General features: G+C 32.3%; 1 protein-coding gene across 1 annotated transcript in view; it reads right to left on the bottom strand.

The window, feature by feature from the left end:
• The window catches only part of LOC129220047 (protein lin-52 homolog), a 29,478-nt gene extending 15,658 nt beyond the window's left edge, over positions 1-13,820 (bottom strand). Inside the window, exons 1-3 of the mRNA XM_054854387.1 lie at positions 13,697-13,820; positions 6,897-6,968; positions 1,635-1,669 (exon numbers count right to left, since the gene is read on the bottom strand). Coding sequence (XP_054710362.1) covers positions 1,635-1,669; positions 6,897-6,968; positions 13,697-13,781 — 192 coding nt within the window. The 5' untranslated portion in view covers positions 13,782-13,820. The remainder of the gene's footprint in view (positions 1-1,634; positions 1,670-6,896; positions 6,969-13,696) is intronic.
• Positions 13,821-14,056: the final 236 nt, after the last annotated feature.

Raw genomic sequence — 14,056 nt, 5'->3', positions numbered from 1 at the left:
ATGTGTCCAGTATGAAATTTTGTGTAACAGGAACAATTAGGGAAAATAGAACTGGAAATTGCCCTATAGTATATCTAAAAGCTATGTAGAAAAATGAATGAGAAACATATGGCACGGCTTTTGGTGACAAAAAATGCTAGCAGTGTATAATCGAACCTCAATAATTTTACCTTTTTTCAGCAAATAATTAGTGGAAAATGCGTAAGGAATTGAGGTACTTATTTTTACAAGGCAAAAAATTCTTTTTTTCATTTTATCAATTTTATCTGGTTTTTTGTTATTTTTTCGAAATTCCCTGACATTTCCCCTAATTAATAAAGTTCCCTGACTTTTCCCTGATCAAGCTACTCTGCTCTACTCAGAGCAGCACATTAACACTAGAATTCGGGAGGGTCATTTTGACACCAAGCAAACATTTTTTGCTAACTACTCATCTGTATTTTCATAAAAAGCGTAGGGTAACGGCACCAGTAACAGACAATGGTCCAGTAACAGACAGTCCTAAGTTTGGACTTAAATAATAAGAATTTTAGGTGGGTAAAACTGATGTTGCTGCGACCCATGAATACGGTGCAACCATCTAGTGATAACAGAGTGAGTTTTATGATCCAGTTGGTATTTACAAGGCAGTGGTGGAATGTTATGAACAGTCACTATGAGGTGTACCAGTGTTTTATGTTCATTTGAACTTAATAAGGTTTTAAATCTAAAAATAAAGAACTTTTGCACATTTTAAAGAGGGAGAATTCTGTTCATTACTCATCATCAGAATTGTGGGTGTCTGTAACCGTGGGTCGGACCTTTTTTGTAAATTGAGCAAATAAAAATGGAATTCAAACATTCAGAGGATCCAGAAGCAGCCAAACGTTAGATGAGATGTAGTTGCATGAGAGAAAAATAGTTTTCAAATTCTAAATACATTAAAAGGCTCAAAAAATCGAGTTAACCTGAGGGCAGGGTCTTAAGCATGTCTGTTACTGGTGCCATTACATTAATCCTTCCTCGACTTTTCCTAAATCATCGCGCTGTGAAAGAATATAAAGCTTTCAAGAATATTGATTTTTTTTTTTGAAATCCAAACTAAAAGTGTGGGCAGGTGTCATTTTGACCCTATTGAGGGAAAAAAAAAAGAAATGCAAACACATTTACTGATGCTGAAACAGAGCAGAAACTCAAAAATGCCTCTTACAACATAGCATCTATAATATTTTTTGTACATAAAAGAAAGCATCAGTTGTTAGTTTTTAAAATGCAACTGCAACAGCGCTGGTTGCTTTAAGGGTATTTTAAACTTTATTTTAAATGCTTAATAATACATCCTTAAAACATATGCATAACTTAAATAAACTGCATTTTTTCTTAATATGTCTATTTTTAACTAACTTTTACAAATATACAACATTATGTAGGGAACTACGAATGCAGATTACTTCTCAGGGGTCAAAATGAAACCCGGTGTATTTCTAAGTATAAAAAGATTGTCCTAATTGTAGTGTTAATTTGACAATGAAGCTATGTAGTTCAGTGGAGTGCTGTTACTGTGACAGCACAGTGCAGTGCAAAATATTTTGTGGTTGTTGCAGCCTGTGTTGAATCAGATTAATGTTTTAAGCAAAATAGAAGTAAAAACTTACCAGTGACAAAGAAACAAATTTTGAAACACCAGGGACTGTGAATGTGGAAAAGACAAAAGTTAAAATGAAATCAGGTATGATTATAATCACATAAATTTGTATGTTTCATACATGTATAAGCAAAAAAGAAGCATAAAGTAGTACAGAAAATAGCAATGTCTAAATGTATTAGAGTTGTAAGATAACAATAAACATTGTAAAAAATGGTTCACCCCCTTTTTTTTAGTGAAATAATGTACACACTCAGATGTTAAATTTAAATTTTGTTGCTTTTGAATTTCTCTTATATCTTATGACAGATTACCAGGGCAACAAACATGTGACAGCCCTTTTGACTTGCAGAACCGAAAAATGCGCTCAATCGCCAAGGACGGAGCCAGAAATGTTCAAGGGAGGTGCAATTGTTTTTTACTGTGTGTACTGGTTTAAAAATTATTGGTCACAAAGATTTTGGACTTTAGTTCCGAAACAGTTCCGAAATAGGGTCCCAAGCACAAACCTCCCTTCACCCAATTCCAATGAAACTGGCCTAAATTTGCATTTTGCAAACTTAATTTCTGAAAAAATACTGATGAAGGCTTTCAAGGGAGGGGCGATCGCACCCCCCCCCCCCCCTTGTATCTGTCCCTCCCCAATCGCACATCTTTTTGTCATTGCCGAGGCGCCTATCCCCCCGGAAAAATGGCATACGACCTTAAAAAAAACTAATGCCCCCCCCCAAAAACAATAAACAAGAAGTTCTGTCTAGAACTAGACGAGCCTACTTTCCCGTATACCCATACTACTTTCTAGTACCTGATCAATATTCTCAAAAAATAGCTAAAATCGCAAATTTTTTCAAACATATTTTAAAAATACTTTAAGCTGATTTTTAGGAATAAAATAAACAAAGCAGCTAATACACTTTTTTCCATTAAAAAAATCTTTCACAGTTTTCAAAATGAAACAACAATAATTAAAACTAATAAGCTCATTAAAATATATACATCATATTAAAAAAAAAAAATCGTTTCTGTTTCCTTGTTGCCAAAAACAATTTTTTAAATGAATTAAGGCACTTAACAAAATAAATAAAAACAATAAAATGTCAACTTAAAGAAATAATTTTTATTGTCAAAAAAAAAAATCCTCTGCGCATATCTTTATGTAGAAACATCAATGACTTCGAGTTTATTCGCCGAAAACTGAATACCTAAATTAAAACTTGAGCGTAAAAATAAAAACAAGTCAGATCAACAATAATTATTTCAGTCAAAACCATAGCTGCGGAGTCGGAGTTGGAGTCAATCTCATTTTGGGGTAAAATAGTCGGAGTCGAATATCTAAGAATCGGAGTCAGTCATTTGTCCTCGGAGTATAAATTTTTGCCAAAGCTACGAAGTCAGGGAGTCGGAGTTCGATTAATTGTCGGGCACAGGAGTGGGAGTCAAGAGCCCCTAAATTCTTGGAGTTGAAGTCTGGAGTTTGGCGTAAAGAGCTATTTCCAACAAAACTTGTTTGAAGTAAATCCGCCTTCAAGTACAGAATCTACATTGACTTTCAGTTTCCCCGTAGGCGCTAATGTTAAGGGATTTGAACTGTTCAAAATTGAACGGAAAATTGTTCAAATCAAAAAGATATTTTACATACAAGTTTTTCATTAAACGGTTTTTCCTGCAAAGCTTGTTTGAAGCAAATTCGCCTCACAGTTCGGAATTGCCTTGAACTTCCCCGTAGGAGCTAATGTTAAGTTTTTATGAACTGTTCAAAATTGAACAAAAAATAGTTCAAATCAAAAAGTGAAATATGGGAATGAGATGTCCTTGCCGAGATCTTTTGAACAAAAAAAAGTTTGTTCGAATCGGACTATTCATTCAAAAGTTATTGGGGGGGGGGGGGGGACAGACAGACATTTTCCCCCATTTCAATACCCTACTTTCCAATTTTTAATTTTTCAATATTTATTTAATTTATTTTTGCCTTTTTTTTGTTTTTTGCGATATTTTTAAGATGCATTAAGCCTTCTTTCATGCTTTTTTCTTCTTTTTCTGACTTTTGCTGGGAAAGTACGCTAAAAAAGTGGTGCAATCTGCACCATTGATTTTTTTTAGGTTGACCCCATTGACATATTCCAGGCTATAGGCTGTAGTATACCAAGGGTGTAAATTATATATGTTTTGATAATGTTACTGTAACGCATTGGTAATTTGGAACTTACATAAATAAACAATAATAAAAGATTCAAACATCATCAAATATTGTAAATCAATAGGAACAAAATAAATGCCTATTTAAGCAGTATAATAGTTTGCTCCGTACTAACATGGAGTGACATCTGAGTGGTTTCATTCTACGCTAGATGTCACTCCAGATAGTTTTCTCACTCCATGGAACAGAGTTAGTTTGATGCTGAACTCATTGAACATAGTGCAAAACAAATGCAAACATTCATTTCGAAAAAAATAAAATAAAATTATCATTTTAGGGGGCCCCAAAGCCTGTCCTTCTCAGGCTTACACTTAAATCAGGCAATGTAGATTACCAATGTTTCACTTACTATTACAAACTCATTTTAATACAACACAGTAGGGTCATTATACAAAAAACATAGTTTTTTGAAGTTGGAATTCATGGAAAAAAAAATTCTTCAATTTTTTTAAAGTTAAATTTACATTGTTCCTTTTAGGCACCTTTTTACTCTCACATAGTTAGTCACATTCTTTATTGGTTATTTTGTAATTTTCTTTTGTAGTTAAAATTTTGGATGTGAACGGAGGGTAACGGATAGTAAATGTATATTTTAAACGTTATTTTAAAACTTTTCATTTAAATAAACTTGCATCTTGTATGAGGAACACGATTTGAACTGATTAAAATGTACACATCTTCCTTAAAATGGATTTTTAAAAAAGTTGTATACTCCATTTCTGATTGTATACCCTCCATTACATCTATAGCTATACTGTAACGGAGGATACAAATACTTATGTTTTGCTATGCACATTGTGTTGATTTAGGGTTAACGCAACATGTTATTTAGAATTTACTAAAAAAAAAGTGATTCAATTTTAACTATAAAAATTTTTTTGAACACGAACAATTCTTTCCCTTTTTTATTCAAGAATGGAGTGGATACACAAGTTAAGGACCTATTTGAAATCAAAGAGAATAATGCTGAAATTCTTTCACACTAAGTTTTTTAGCATCGTTATAAAGACCCAGAGTTGAAAAGAGTTAACTTGTGATTCTAAACCTATAATGAGCTGCCAGTACTGCCATCTATAGGAAATTCTATTACTTAATTAAATCCTGAACGGAGGATACAAGAAATACTGCGACAGTGATTCAAAAGATTATGAATGCTATATATTTTTTTTATTTTATAACATAATTCTTTTAACCTATTAGAAAAACATCAAATGATTCAAATTTCACTATTAAATCTGTTTATTTTTTTGTATTGCGTAAATAAATGAAAAAGGACATGGCAGGAAATGTGTTGGGACATGTAATGGAGGCATACAAGTATCCCTCCGTTCAATGAAAATTTAAAAAAAAAAATATTATAACATTATTAATTTGTATTGATCATTTTCAAAATTTGTTATACTTTTCTAAATCTCATAAAAAAGTGTTTAAAAATAAATATTTTTGAACCTAACCACCCTGAACCTAAAAAAGCGGGTTTTTTGTAGAATGACAAAGTAACCAGAAAAAGAAAAAAAACTTCATGACGTTAACACTAGAAAGACGGAGGGGCCTGTGTGGCCCCTCGCATAGTTTGTTGTTTAATAACTCAGATAATGTCTAACACAACGTAATGTAACTTCCTAACTTTTCATTATATAATACTATTTAAATGCTTGTTTAATCATTTAATCATTCGCCTCATAGTACTGTAAATATTGATCTTTATACCTAGAAAGACAGGAGGGGCCACAGTGGCCCGTAAGCTTTTTTACAATTAAAAAAATTATTTTTTTCCTTTCTCCTAATTGTTCTAGCATAAAAAAGGCCATTCACTCTAGTTTAACCTGTAACTTCCGCTTTATACAGCCAGTGGATATCCAAATGCTATAAACAGTACCGACTGCTTACCAGCCTAACTGTAGCCATTGCTCTTGGAAAGAAAAACTTATCCAACTTTTTGGCCAGTATAAAGAGAAACACTACAAATAATTGCATACTAAGTTTTCATTTAGTCATGAAAAAAGGTGCATCAGGCATGTGTACTCACTCAGGGAGAATTTTTAAAATAATTCACCCCAAAAATGTGTAGGGGCCACACTGGCCCCTTCAGTCTTTCTAGGTATACAGAAAATGCCAGTCGTTCTAGTGTTAAGCAGTAACAAATATATAATAAAGTCAATTTATTACTAAACATTTACTACTTTTTTATTTATTTATTTATTTTCATAAAAAACACAACTAAGAAAAAGTAAATTTTTTTGGGTATTAAATTTTGCAGTACTTTAATTTCTAAAGTTTTACACAACATGAAATATTAACTTCTGTTAAAAAACAACCTAATTAAAATTAATCATTGCAATCAAAGTTTAATAATCCTTTGCAATGCTTGAATTTTATTCTTCATTTTTAAAAAATGACACAATAATTTATCAGTTACCGAAAACCACTTGAACCAGTTACAGAAAACCATTTGAATACTTTGTACTAATATTTTGAGCAACTAGGTTTGTATTGGTATGTAAGATAAATGAAAGGTTCTTTATTTATGATATAGCATATTTTACTACGATTATAAGTTATTAAATTATTTCTCGAGAAAGAAATTATTTATCTATTTACGCAAACTTTCGAACAAACATAAATCAAATTATTATATTTACTACATCAATTGATATTTGCTTTTGAAAGTATTTACATTAAATTAACAACTGTACATAATGTAGATAAAATTTTGACGTTAAATGAAAAAGTATTGATACTTCTTAAAATAGATTAATATTTTCTATTTTAAATTGGCATAAAATCCAAATATTAGTTCTAAAAAAATAAATAAAACAAGTATTCAGTATTTGGCAGTATAATTCGGTTTGCATTTTAACCGAATATTCGGTATTTGGTGCATCTCTAATATTAACCAAATATTTGGTAATTGAAGGAATGGTATTTTGTGTATCTTCATGAAAAATTATCCACAACTGCTTTAATTAAAAAAAAAGAAGAAAACATAAAAAAAAAAATCACTGAAGGAGGGGGGGGGGGGAGAGACTGAGACGGAAAAGTGGGAGTCAAATGATGAAAGATTTAAAGACTTACTTTGTTCAGGCCAAAGCTCAGGTGATGATCTATCTAAGTTTTCAGAACTCAATAGATCCATGTTAGAATCATCTGTAAATACACAATATTTTAATGTGGTTTGAAACAGTAATACATAACATTTTTTCAACATAATATTCTTGCAGTTATAGGTTTAATTGTTTTACATATAGTGGTGAATAGTAGTTAGAAAAATAAGCAATTCAAATTAAAAATAAGCTATTAAATTATTCATTTAACTGACGACTTCTAGTTTATTATCTCAGGGTTTATCATGAGCCTTTGTAAGACATCGACAAATACATTGAACAATTCCCTTCAATATGAATTCAATATTTAGAAACAGTAAAAGTAACACTGATTGTATGCCTGAAATATGTTAAAAGTGATAATAAAACAAAATTTAGTGTTTTGACCAGATAAAAAATGGGGGAAGGGGGGGGACAAGGTGCTTTGCGCTAAAAGAGAAGTTTAATTTAAATAAAAAGGTGCTTTCTCAATTTTATTTTGTTGCAGATAAGACGCTTTTATTTATTTATTTTGTAGATTCTATATTTCATATTCTATTGTGAACTATTTCATTTTTTGTAATGAAATAATTAGAGACGTACCGAGTAGCACTTTGGCCGAGTAGCCGAGTACTCGGCCGAGTACAGAGTTACCGAGTATTCGGCCGAGTTACCAAGTACCAATTATATTTTAAGAAGAACCACCGACACACATGTGATGAATTTTGAACTTATTGGAATAGTAGTATAGACCTCCTGGTCCATATAATAGTTTTAAAACTAAATTCCTGCTGAAATTTAATTACGCATTATATAAACAATTTTGTTTGTGCCAAAAACTTTACAAAAAAATTACTGTTTAAAATGAGAAATAAATAAATAAAAGGCATGATTAATCAAGTTGGAATTAAAACAAATTACACTAAAATCCCTCTAATGCAGATACTAACAGGGCAAATTTTTTTTTGTCAGCAATAAAGAAGTGTCCGCAGGATAGAGGTTTAATAATGTTATTTGCTTTGGAACTGGGGAATTAAAAATTGTCCGCATAAGAGAGGTGTCCGTTTGGAGCCGGGTTTCACTGTATACCAATCAATTACAGTTCTAGTCAGCCAAACATAAATAATTTTTAAATGCAGATAAAACAAATGTACAGGAACGCTGCAGACACGTGTTTCTGCCCCCCCCCCCCCCCCCCCGCCGTTCCAAGGGACGTCTTTTTCAGTGCAGTTTTGTGTGAGCTAAAGAATGTAAAGATATTCGACAAAAAAATTCGACTTTTGTCGGATGCCTTTAAACCCACGAGCTCCCATTTTGTGCATTGAAAAAGGAATTCCTTGTAACGCCAAAACACGTGTCTGCACTGTTCCTGCACTGTGCTTTTAACTTTGTTTTATTTCCTTTTATTTTTAAGCAAAGGAATTTTTTTATATTTTTTATAACTAATTTTTGTTTATAGGAAAAACCCATTTTTAATATAAAAATTCCATATTTTCTATATTTACCTTTTTTGCATAATGTTTAATAAATCAGTTTTATTAACTTTGGGGACATTAACCGTTTACCCGCCAATGTTCCAAAAATGGAACATCATATTTAAGTGAAAATTTTCCCAAGAAATAACGTTAAAATAAACAAGTTTTTTTTAACACAGTTTAGTCTTATTTCAAAGTATTTTTTGATTTCCTGCTTGATTGTTTATATGTTTTCAATTATTTATTGCGATTTTTCAAAGATGAGTGTTTTTTTAGCTTTTTGCAACTTTTTCTTATAAAATTTACCAAAAATTGGTTTTTCCAGAAAATGTGATGATATTTATTATAGTTGTGAAAAATACTTCAATATATGATTTTAAAATGCTTGTAGAAATGTACAATGATATTTCCGAAAGGTGTACCCCTTCAAAATAGCATGTTCCAATTTTGGAACATTGGCGCTTTTAGGGAGTCAAATTTCCAAGAAGTAAATCGTTCGACTTCCAAGGGGAAATTTCATTTTTCGTAATATATGTTTCGTTTTTTTTTTTCTCATTTTGAATGTACTCTGATGTAGATGTTGGCAAAACCAAGTAAGTTTATATTTTGAAAGAATATGACGTTTCTTTAGCAAAGAAAATAATGACAGTCTTCTGTTTGACGGACTATATGGCTCCGAATCCACACCTGCTCAGACAGCTGCATTGTCACGTAATAATAAAAAATAATATTAGTGAGAGTTTTATTCTTCATATTTTAAATGCAGTTCAATAATTCGCTAGTTTTGTTTTCGGGCGAAAGGAAATTCTGTTTGACGTATACCAACTGTTCATAAATGTTAAAAAATGTCTACAAGATTTCTTACTGTAGAACAAGCTGTGGCTTATTTAGAGACATTGTCAGATTCGGATTTGTCAGATGTAGATATATGCCAATTACCCCCTGATGAACTAGGCAATATCACTGAGGAGGAATAGATGTTGACAGAGATGAAATCCTACAATTTTTTGGTTTGTTGCTATTGAGTGGGTACCATTCTCTTCCTTCTGAAGATATGTATTGGAGCAGTGCAGAAGATACATCTGTGCCAATTGTACTAACAATTATGCCTCAAAATCGTTTTCGAAAAATAAAAAAGAACTTTCATTTGATGGACAACCATGAATTAAAACAAAATGACAAATTAAGAAAAGTTTTCCTTATTTACGAAGAATTGTGTAAAAACCCTCAACAATTTGGTGTATTTCATGAAAAATTAAGCATAGATGAATCTGTGGTTCCCTACTACGGTCGGCATTCATGTAAAATGTTTATTAGATGAAAACCAATAAGATTCGGCTTCAAAATTTGGATGCTGTGCTCTTCAAGTGGATACCCATATTCCATGGAGATTTATTCAGGCAAAAAAGAAGGATCCCCTGATGTGCAATTAGGATCCAGAGTTGTAAATGATCTATTATCAGTTTTGACTGACACGTCTAAGCATGAAGTATACTTTGATAACTTTTTTACATCATATGGCTTAATTTCTCAGCTATCAAAAAAAAAAGTGTACGAGCAACAGGAACAATTCGTGAAAACCGAACTGGCCATTGTCCACGGAAATCCAAAAAAGCTCTTTCTAAAGAAGATCGCGGAAATTTTGACTATCGATCTGATGGATCAGTGTACATGTGCAGCTGGAAAGATAATGCAGTGGTTACAGTAGCATCTAATTGTTATACACATGAGCCACTTGCATCTGTAAAATGTTACTCAAATGCGCAGAAATGCAAGATAGATGTGCCACAACCTCATCTTATCAAGAGATACAATGAAGAAATGGGGGGTGTGAACGTCTTGGATAAACTTTTAGGGAGCTACAGACCTCATTTGAGGAGTAAAAAATGGTGGTGGAATCTTTTTAGTAATGCGCTGAATATTTCAGTTGTAGCTAGTTGGTTACTTCATTGTGATTTACACGAAGTCAAGATGAAGCATTTAGAGTTCCGAAGAGAAATAACAACTCACCTCCTAAGAAGAAAAGTACGAGTGGAAAGTCCTCCAGGGCCTCGTTGTCATTTACATAAACGGTCAAGAATGTCTGACGGACATTATATTGTATCTGCATCCCAAGGACGTTGCGCGGTGTGCAAAAAAATACGGCTAAGAAATGTTTCCATTGCGACAAACGACTTCACCAGCAACGCTTCCTTTCATATGATGGGCATTAGATATTTCTGTATTGGATTTTCTGTATTGGATATGTACACAAATGCAATTTCTAATATTATTTTTTCCGCAATAAAGTATGCTAAGATAAAAACCGCATTCAAAACCTCTTAGTTTAAAAAAATTCTCTGAAAAAAAAAACTTCATGCAAAACGCCAATGTTCCAAAAATGGAACACACTGAAAATCATAGTAAAAAAATTTTTTCTGGAAATTTTATTTTATTTCTGTATTTACTAGACATAAATAGACATAATTTCAAAAAATTACTCAAATTTGATCATCCGTCAATAGTTCGGCGGTTAAACGGTTAAAATAAAGATTTATTACATTGAAGCATTACAAACTTCATTATTCTCAAAATTTAAATTTGACTTATAAATTTTAATTGTAAATGATTGCAGAATATAATGCTTGCTCTTTTTTTTAAAATAAATTTTAGTATCTGTCTTGGACAATATTCAATTTTTTGCAACTACTCAGTATTGGCCGAGTATCTGATCAGAATTTGGCCCAGTACCGAGTACTCGGCAAATTGGCCGAGTACCGAGTAGTTACCGAGTACTCGGTACGTCTCTAGAAATAATGGCTATAATGAAATTTGTATTTGGTCCCTTCAAATTGGTTACAAGCAGGCACAATTATAAATCCCACATGTTTTTTCCTTAGTCATTATCAAATGATAAAAACTTTTTAATACTTGCTTTGAAAAAGTATATCAAAACAAAAATGCAGAAAAGGAAAGAAAATTACAAACTGTTATAAGGAATATTGTGCTAAAAATTAAAACAATCAATTACCCAACGTTTAACGTTGGATAATTGATTATATTAAAGAACTGTTGTGAATTGCTATATGCACTTTTTATTGATATGAAGTTTCCATCTGTTTTTTTTTTTTTTTTTTTTTTAAATTTCTAACTATTTAGCTCCAAATTTCCAATAATCATTCGTCATACTGAATAGAGACCATCTGTTGTTTTGGAAGTTGCATAAATAATTTTCGATTCGTAATATTGAACCTAACAACAGGTCACATTAATCGGCTCTGTGGGGCCACATTTGGCCATAGGTTGGGCCCCACTGAACTAAAGGAACTACAAACTTGACGAGCAATAGATATTGCTCAATGCAGAAATTTGTTTAAAAAATATCAATATTTAGAAAATTTTCTGCACACACTAAACAGTGTTTGTGTGTTTATCTATATTAACTACAAGGGTGCCCACCGGAAGGGGGGAGGGGTCATGGAGCAAACACTGCAGCATTGAAATTTTCTAGGGGGCAGGGGTTTGAGGGACATTTTTCCAATTGGGGGTGGGGTGGCGCCGCTGTGAACTAGGTCTGAGAGTGGGTATGAAATGTCAAAAATATGTGGGACTTTGATCCCTGGAAAATCAAAGATCATTTTTTATTGAATGAATTCTTGCTTTTGAATGTTTATAAGGTTATAAAAAAATTTCAAGGCAACATTTCATTGTTATAAATTCAATAACAGCAACCATAGGTAATAAAAGCAATAAATCACAAAGATTGTAATCACAAAACCAATACTTTTGGGTCATTTCACGGTAGTTTTGACATTTATGTAGAGTTCATAAAGTAACCACTTTTTGCCATAACTTTTTAATTTACTGTTTGATTAGGACATTATTTTGTTTTGAGCTTTTCCTGCCAACACACCAACTCATATTCAAATAGTTTGCAAATCAAACAGTAAAATAAAAAGTTATGGCGAAAAAAGGTCACGTTACAGATTCTACATAAATGTCAAAAATAACGTGAAATGACCCTTTTACAAAATAAATGTATATTTCTGAAAAATGCAGCAAAATGTTTTCTATTTTCTCGAAAAGTAGGAGAACTTACAAAAAAGAACTAAAGAGTTACACTTCAAGGTCATGCTTGCTTGAATTCCTTCTTGTCAGCTTTTAACAGAATCAAGTAACTTTCAAGAGAAAATATAAGTATGTTCCCTGTTTATGAAAGTTGACTATTTTTGTACCAAAATTCCTTGACACCAATAATAAATTACAGAAAAAGAAGACCCATTAAACAGATTTTTAGGGTATGTTCAAATAGAGCAACCAGTTAAGTGGTGACTAACCAGGCATGCTCTGATAATGCAAACCGTTAGACGATTACAATTGAAAACACATTATGAGCAATCACCTCTGATGTCATCAAATTAACCAACTGGTTAACCAGTTGCTCCATTCAAACATACCCTTAGTGACAGAAAATGTAAAATGAAACTACTACCACGGGCACCCACGTACGAGAGGGGGTGGGGGGCTTTGGAAATTAGAACTTCTATGCTTTTAGTATTTTTTCTTTGCAAAAGAGTAAACACATTTCTCCAGTCATTAACGAACAAGTTATTTAAAATGTCAAATTTCAATAACTCTATAATCTGTTCCGAAATCCGTTGCTATGGCGAAAATAACTGAGCACTCCTTTAAGATTTTGCATGTGGGTGCCCATGGCAACTACTTCCCTCTTTCTAGCTAAAAATAGTAATAATAAAAATGCACAGAAAAGTGTCAAATGAGTTCTGAAAATGTTTCACATTCTAAATATCAACCATGAAGAGGTTAAAAAATAACTTTATATAATATCTGAAGGCTGATATTCTTTAATTTTCAAACAATAAAGTTGAAAATTAAGCACCAACTCTCGAAAAAGACACATCATTATTATATCTCTTGTGTTACTTGTGTATGATTCTTAAGTTCAAGTGTTGTGATTCATACACATAACTGGCACAGTATAGCCTACTAAAGGCCACGGCGCCAAAAAAAAAAAAAAAAAAAAGTCCCTATCAAACCAAACCAAAACTGGTTAAAATCTTCGCATAATTTGTCCTAATAAGTTTCAACAAACTAAATACTACGTTCTGTGCTTTTTTTCTACATTAATTCTCTTATTTCCCGACAGATTTTTTTTTTAATATCATCAATTTTTAAATGTTATTGAAGAATTTCATTCCCATTTTGAAATTTCAACATCTGCTGAGAAATTCGATGAAATGCAAAACGTCAAAAATTGCACATTTCGAATAGTACTTAATACAAATATGACTATTATTTCTAACACATAACGAAATACCAAATAAAATTGGAGATTGTGGAGGTGTAGATCCAATTCTTTCATCAGGAAACTTCTTTAATTTGTCATCTTCGTTTACCGCCATTATTGAAAAGAGAACAACAAACGGTAAAAATATGTTGCCAACAGCTTATGCATTATTCCTGAAGAGGAATAGTCGTGAAGAGGCTACGGAAGAGTAGAGTCCCTATATGAAAACGTAGTTTTCAGAGTTGCGACAACAGCTACGCTCGGAAAGCGCTACCGGTTACAGGGGGAAAATAGGGTTGCCGCCGAGCTGCAAGATTGGCTCCTTGTTCGCTTTCGAGTTTAATTTAAAAAAATAGTCGCAAACGGAAGCGGAAAGAGTGGCTGAAACGG

Source organism: Uloborus diversus, chromosome 4, assembly GCF_026930045.1.
Source record: "Uloborus diversus isolate 005 chromosome 4, Udiv.v.3.1, whole genome shotgun sequence".
Lineage (NCBI taxonomy): Eukaryota > Metazoa > Arthropoda > Arachnida > Araneae > Uloboridae > Uloborus > Uloborus diversus.
The sequence above is the reverse complement of the archived record's forward strand: the minus strand, read 5'-3'. Positions and strand labels throughout refer to the sequence as shown.